At 38.5% G+C, this 7,315-nt stretch overlaps 1 protein-coding gene across 1 annotated transcript; it reads right to left on the minus strand.

The window, feature by feature from the left end:
• Window positions 1-2,581: 2,581 nt before the first annotated feature.
• LOC309507489 (serine/threonine-protein kinase pim-2-like) lies at window positions 2,582-3,366 on the minus strand (the record flags this gene model as incomplete). Its single annotated transcript, XM_082181683.1, has 3 exons — window positions 2,582-2,689; window positions 2,830-3,009; window positions 3,114-3,366. 3 exons carry the CDS (start codon window positions 3,364-3,366, stop codon window positions 2,589-2,591), a joined length of 534 nt encoding a protein of 177 aa, XP_082037809.1. The 3' UTR covers window positions 2,582-2,588.
• Between the last annotated feature and the right edge of the window lie 3,949 nt (window positions 3,367-7,315).

Raw genomic sequence — 7,315 nt, forward strand, 5'->3', positions numbered from 1 at the left:
CATTCCCCACGCTCTCGCGCTTGATCTCCTGCTTTTGCTCGCTCGAACACTTTTATTTTTGGCAGTCGATGGGCGGGACTTACTGTTTTAATAACCTCAAATGTCATTAGGTATCACGTTTTTTGATTAAAAAAGCATTCTTTTTGAATATTTTTAAATACAAATAAATCTGTAAACATTAGTTCAATATGCCTCTTTGTGGAAGAGTGGGATACATTTCAAATGCTTTCTTTCTTTCTTTCTTTCTTTCTTTCTTTCTTTCTTTCTTTCTTTCTTTCTTTCTTTCTGCTTTTGTTAATTTATCAACCTACCCATGTGGAATAGTGGAACATTTTTTGTTAACTTCTCAGCTTAAGTGAATTATTATTTAACCTTTACATTATTTGTTGAACCATGTTATTAATAAAAACTACACAATAGTAAGAGCTGAACTGTTGCTTCATTTATCCAATTTGGAAAAAGTGCTAATATGGAATTCCACCATGGAAAAAGAGGGCCGGTCTTGGGCCTGAAACTCCCGGGCTGAAAAGTGGCCCCACTCCGGCCCTGCTACATGGGGTCATCAGTAATCAAGCGCTAGAAAGTGCTCATGAGAAGATTCTGAGTAAAACCATAATCACAGATAATCACAGAGCATATTTGCTAAAACCTGGCCGATTTTGGGTGAAAAAATTGGGTCTGTTGAAGACGTTTGACGGACTAGTAAGACACGTGTCAAGAGAGTTAAATCCAGAAAGGGGATTCAGCCAAACATGGGGTCATCTAACAGTAAACTAGACCATTTTTACACACCTATTTTCTGTCAAATGAGAAATAATTATGGAGGTGAAAGTGACGTGTATTAATGTGGGTTTGAAAGTAGAACAGTATTTAAATGACGATATTAAAGTTTTCGTCTGAGAAAGAATGTGAACATAGTGCTAAAGAAAGTGAAAAGAACGTGTGAGTAAATGAGGGAGAAAAGAAAGTTAAAGGAAAGTTGATAGATGGAAGTCGTAAGAAGATTGAAGGTTAAAAGAAGGAAAGATTTAAGTCTTAAGGGAATCCTTTGAAGGAAAGATCTATAATAATATTCTTTTTTTTATTTTTAAAAGTACTGTTTTTTATTTTATTTTTATAAACTGTTTTAATTATTCTTATTTCTTTTTATTATTTTAATCTCTTCTATGTAAAGCACTTTGAATTGCCATTGTGTATGAAATGTGCTATATAAATAAACTTGCCTTGCCTTGCCTACATGGTGTCAAGGAGTTTTTCAACCTGGAGACATCATGCATGAAATCAGACGTTTCAAATAGTAAAAAAAAAGTATTAAAAGCATCAGGCAAACAGTCATCCTGAACACTGTTAAGGCTGATCTGCTGCTTGGGTTCATTACCACACTGATTAATCCCACGCCATGCTGACCTAAGGTCGCCATTTACATATTGTTTTTCTATTTTTTCCCTATACTTACTTTTGGCTTTTACTATTTCAGCCCTAACCTCTCTGGATACAAACTTTCTCTCCAATGAGTCACCAGTAAAGAAGATCTTTTTTTTTCTTATTAATCACTGTTTTTAGATCTTTGGTAACCCATGGTTTATTGTTGGGGAAAGTGATAACGGTTTTGACTGGGATAACAGTATCCACACAAAAGGTAACATAGGACGAAACAGTGTCCGAAAGTTCATCAATATTGATGATGTTGCTTGTGCAAGACCAGCATTTTCATTGTAATGAAACGCAGCCAGGTATAGTCTGCATGTTACGTCAGAAACGAGGACACAATATGCAAGTAAAAGCTCTTTATTAATAGTCAATAATGTTGATGATGATGATGATGATGAAGAATTAATCCGGGTGATGCAGGCGGTGGCGCAGGGACTTTGATGGTCAGACACGGAGTGATGGATGAAGTGCAGCGTGCTCTGATGAGTGATGACTTGATCCAGACATGAAACGTAATCCAACAAGACGCGAAACCGGAACACAGGAACTCAAGACGGGACACGAGGCACGGGAACAGGATCAGACAACACAGAGACTTCATACAATGATCTGACAAAGGAGATGAGAAAGTGGTGAGGATTTATAGGAGATGAGATGAGTGGCAGCTGGCGATGATGAGTGATTGCAGCTAATGGTCATGGTAATGATTTACCATTATTTGGCTTGACGCCGGACGGATCTGGAGCAGGTGGTGATGATGGTTCAGGAACAGGATCTGCTGGAGGAATAAAAGGCTCTGAGTTTCTGTCAGGTTGGTGTTGGTCTTCAGGCTTCGGGTCAAGTCTCGAGCTCAGAGCTCTCAGCAAGTATGTTATTTCCTATCCAAAACAAAGAGAATATGAACAAGTCAACTCATGAATGTTTTTTTAGAGCTAGAGCAGAATTGAATTCTGTTTGGTTTACTGATTCTGTTATTTTCCTGTTTACTTCAGGGATGCAGCTTTAAAACAATCTGTATAGTATCAAGCGCTATATAAATGATATAGCTATATAGGTGATTTGACTATAACAAGAACATTACAATGAACACAAATTTGAAAATCTCACTACAAATAATCCAGAATTTAAGACAAAAGATAATAATCCTACTTTACCTGTTATACTGCCTCATCAGTCCATTGATGTTGTAACATCTGGTCTAAGCTGGGGCGTTTAGTTGGATCCCTCGCTAGACACTGTCTAATCAGATCCCTGCAGTCTGTACACATTTTAATAAGGAGAGAGCTGGTTAGTCATGACCATGTGACCTGGCATTTTTGAAAACAGCGATGGCTTTCGCTATACGTTGAGCTATATATGAAAATTCTGATTTCAATGTTATCATCATTATTCACTCACGTTTGGATAAGTCGGGGTTTACAAATGTAACTTTGGCTCGTGTGACTTCCGTTACACTAACAAAAGGAAGACATTCGTTCGACAACTCGTAGAGCAACACTCCTAGAGACCAGACATTTGCTGGGACGGCGTGGAATCGAGGTTCTTTAAAGACTTCAGGTGGGCGGTATGACATCATTCCTGTAAGAAAGACATTTGCACATTGTTGAGCTTTTTTTTTTCAAGCATCATCAAATAATTAGTAAGTCACTACCTTCAGGTTTCCACACTCCCAAAATGCTCACCCTTGTATTTGTTGCTCTCGCAGCCTTCACTACTAACTAGCTGACCGCAGCCAAAGTCTATCAGCTTGAGTTCTAGCGTGTCTTTCTTCCACAGGAAATTTTTCGTATGAATGTCACTATGGAAAACCCCACAACGGATGCAGTGTTGCACTGCCCGCACAGCCTGTCTCATGATGACCCGTAAGAGACAGTCACTCAAAGGTTGACGATTCATTGAGTCCAGCAAGGTCTGGCAGGGCTCCGGATACTCCATAACCAGAGTGAATGATCTAGGATGTTCAAACCACTCGTGCAGTTGTATGACAAAAGGGCTTATGGGTTCTCGCTTTATCAGCAACAGCAGTGCCACCTCTGTAACGAGAGGTTCGGGATTCCCAGGCTAGAGAGAAGAAGCAGACAGAAGGTTAGCTGGGTAAAAATCTGAAGAAAACATCATTTTGAAATGTACTATTCTTTGATCTTTTTAGATGCGTTCAAAAGAGCCTTTTCAGCTCAAAGTTATTTGGTGCCTCTAAGCTTATTTGTTGATCACATTTATACCTAATGCTTCCTACGGGTGTATTAACTACAGTAATCTGCACTTAAACAACTCTATACACATTCAGGTTTTGGCCAACTTACAATATTAAGATAACGATTGTTGTCAATCTTGCGTAACTGCTTGATGGCAACCTGCAAAAAACAAACAAAAAAAACAGTTTCAATAACAGTAACAGTATTCAAGCATCTGGCCTTGTATTAAGTATTAAACCATTTGTAAATTGTTTTAAATGTGTTTTGATGCATGCAAGAGCAAAATGTTTGTACAATTCAGTAAGATTTACCCTTTTGCCATCAAATTTGCGTGTTCCCAGGAACACTCTGCCAAATCCTCCGGATCCAATTAACTTTTCCATGTTATAGAGAGACTCAAAGGACTCTGAAAAACAAACAGAAAAACATGAGACAATTATTAGCTTGCTAGATCCATTGTTTTATTTTAAAAATATCAGTGCTGGTCGAGCAACAGTAAATGTGATCGGACGTGTTAAAAACTTGACTCAGTTATGCGTGAAATAGCAAAATCTCTATCTGTAGACTTTGCACTGCCCAGCCTTATTTCAGTCTCACCTGTTGAGCTCTTGTTCACTGGAGAAGCCTCCGCGGCACCCTGAACAGTTCGGCCAGTTGATGTCTCTGTTGGCTCGACAGGAACTTGACCCGGCAGCGGAGGACACAGAAACCCTTCGAGGCTGTCGGACCAGGACAAACCCTCTTCCTCGACGCTGTACGTGCCTCGGCTGCACAGATTCAACGACTCTCGACATCTCCTCTCGACATGGGCCTCAGGGGGGGTTGAGGACAAAGCTGAGGATGAGGAATCTATGGAAACAGTTCTCCAGGATCTGAAGCGGCCTGAGGGTGGAACATTTCAGACATCAAAAACTGTTTTTTTTTTTTTATTACTTTTTTTATTATATTAATTATCAATGTCAGTGGTCACATCAAATTGTTACTTTGGTTTCACTTTATTTTGGTCCCTTTAAGACATTCTATAAGTCTATAAGAAACATTGCACCTGCATGTCTACTAACTCTCATTAAAGTATTAGTAGAGTATTAGTAGACTGGTAGGGTTAAAATAAGTTGACATGTACAGTAGTTGAAAAGTTACTTATAGTCAGTAGAGTGTCTGTTGCTAGATCCATTGTTTTATTTAAAAAATATCAGTGCTGGTCGAGCAACAGTAAATGTGATCGGACGTGTTAAAAACTTGACTCAGTTATGCATGAAATAGCAAAATCTCTATCTGTAGACTTTGCACTGCCCAGCCTTATTTCAGTCTCACCTGTTGAGCTCTTGTTCACTGGAGAAGCCCTCACGGCACGCCGAGCAGTTCGGCCAGTTGATGTCTCTGTTGGCTCGACAGGAACTTGACCCGGCAGCGGAGGACACAGAAACCCTTCGAGGCTGTCGAACCAGGAAGCTGAGGATGACGTGATGCCCGGAGAGGAATCTATGGAAACAGTTCCTGAGGATGGAACATTTCAGACATCAAAAACTGTTTGGTTTTTTTATTACTTTTTTTATTATATTAATTATCAATGTCAGTGGTCACATCAAATTGTTACTTTGGTTTCACTTTATTTTGGTGACATTCTATAAGTCTATAAGAAACATTGCTCCTGCATGTCTACTAACTCTCATTAAAGTATTAGTAGACTGGTAGGGTTAAAATAAGTTGACATGTACAGTAGTTGAAAAGTTACTTATAGTCAGTAGAGTGTCTGTTGCTAGATACATTGTTTTATTTAAAAAATGTCAGCGCTGGTCGAGAAAATAATATTATAATGGGGGAAATAATTTTAATATTCTGTAAAAACAAGCCTTATTTTGAGTGGAAAACAAGATAATACTGTTTAAAATAATGATGGAGAAATAATGATTTACCACTATTTGGCTTGACGCCGGACGGATCTGGAGCAGGTGGTGATGATGGTTCAGGAACAGAATCTGCTGGAGGAATAAAAGGCTCCACAACAGTCACAGAATTACTGGAAGTGCTGCTGAAAACACCCATCGTATCCTCCCAGAACTTGAGAGAACGACCAGGTTCTGGAGCTTTTTCTGAAATGAAGAAAAAACAAATGAAAACAACTATTAGACCCATCTCTGACGTCAAATTAAGCAATGATTAGGGTTGGGTACCGAAACCCGGTTCCAATAGGGAACCGGTTCCGACGTAAACGGTAGTATCGAGACCGAATAAGAACGCAACTTTCGGTGCCTGACTTTTTTCACCGCCCCCTATAAAACATCTCGCGGCACGAATGATCCAATATCAAAACATCTGCAGTTAATTAAAATAATGATGGAGAAATAATGATTTACCATTATTTGGCTTGACGCCGGAGTGATCTGAAGCAGGTGGTGATGGTTGAGGAATAAACGGCTCCACAACAGTCACAGCACCACTGGAAGACCTGCTGAAAACAGCCTTCCTGAGCTTATGGAAACGACCAGGTTTCTTCATACGTTCTGGAGCTTTTTCTGGTCGAGAAAATAATATTATAATGGGGGAAATCATTTTAATATTCTGTAGAAACAAGCCTTATTTTGAGTGGAAAACAAGATAATACTGTTTAAAATAATGTTGGAGAAATAATGATTTACCATTATTTGGCTTGACACCAGAGTGATCTGGAGCAGGTGACGGAATGAAAGGCTCCACAACAGTCACAGCACCACAGGAACAGCAGCTGAAAACACCCTTCGTAGCCTTCCAGATCCTGAGGCAAAGACCAGGTCTCTCGCTATGTTCTGGAGCTTTTTCTGAAATGAAGAAAAAACAAATGAAAACAACTATTAGACCCATCTCTGACGTCAAATTAAGCAATGACATAACTTACATTTTACTATTCAAATCTTATCTGTAAAGTTACAGATCTAAAGTAATGGGAATTGTTCACGCTATCCACCTGACTTCTGCTTAATGCCTGCAAAAATGTCCCAACATATTATTTCACAATAGTAATAGTAATTTCATTTCACTATTATCACGATTACGAGGGTGGAGCCTGGTGATTCCGATTCAACGCTAAAGTTATTTTTCTTATTTTATCTGATCTTTAATTAAAAAGAAAACGTACATTTCCAGGCTTCATTTGGCCAACTCTGGCACATGTGGCTCAGTTTTTGTAATGGTAAAGATCATATGGGCCATATCTAAATATAGATATATTTTATTAAACACTGACATTTATTAAATGCATAGCAATGTCTTATTTATGACATAACTGACTCTGTAATACTCGGCACGACAGCCATTTTGACAATTTTGCATGTTTTTGACAATTCAAGAGAAATAAGTGGTGAAATTGAATTCTTTTCTGGATCGTATGCTGTCTGTGAAGCGGCATTCTGTGCGTGTGTTTCGGGTGTGTGTCAGACAGCCATCGAGCTCATGCCTTATTGAGAACGTTTTGCTAACATTCCCATTCAATTAAGAAAACATTATTTCTAAATGTTCCCTGAACGTTCAAAACGTCCAGTTTCACCGTTTCAAAAATGTTTTATCTTGGTTAAAGGAACATTCTATTTTATAATTTTATAATCCATTGTTTTATTTTAAAAATGTCAGTGCTGGTCGAGAAAATAATATTATAATGGGGGAAATAATTTTAATATTCTGTAAAAACAAGCCTTATTTTGAGTGGAAAACAA

Source organism: Leuciscus leuciscus (genome assembly GCF_965113295.1).
Source record: "Leuciscus leuciscus genome assembly, chromosome: 10".
Classification (NCBI taxonomy): Eukaryota; Metazoa; Chordata; class Actinopteri; order Cypriniformes; family Leuciscidae; genus Leuciscus; species Leuciscus leuciscus.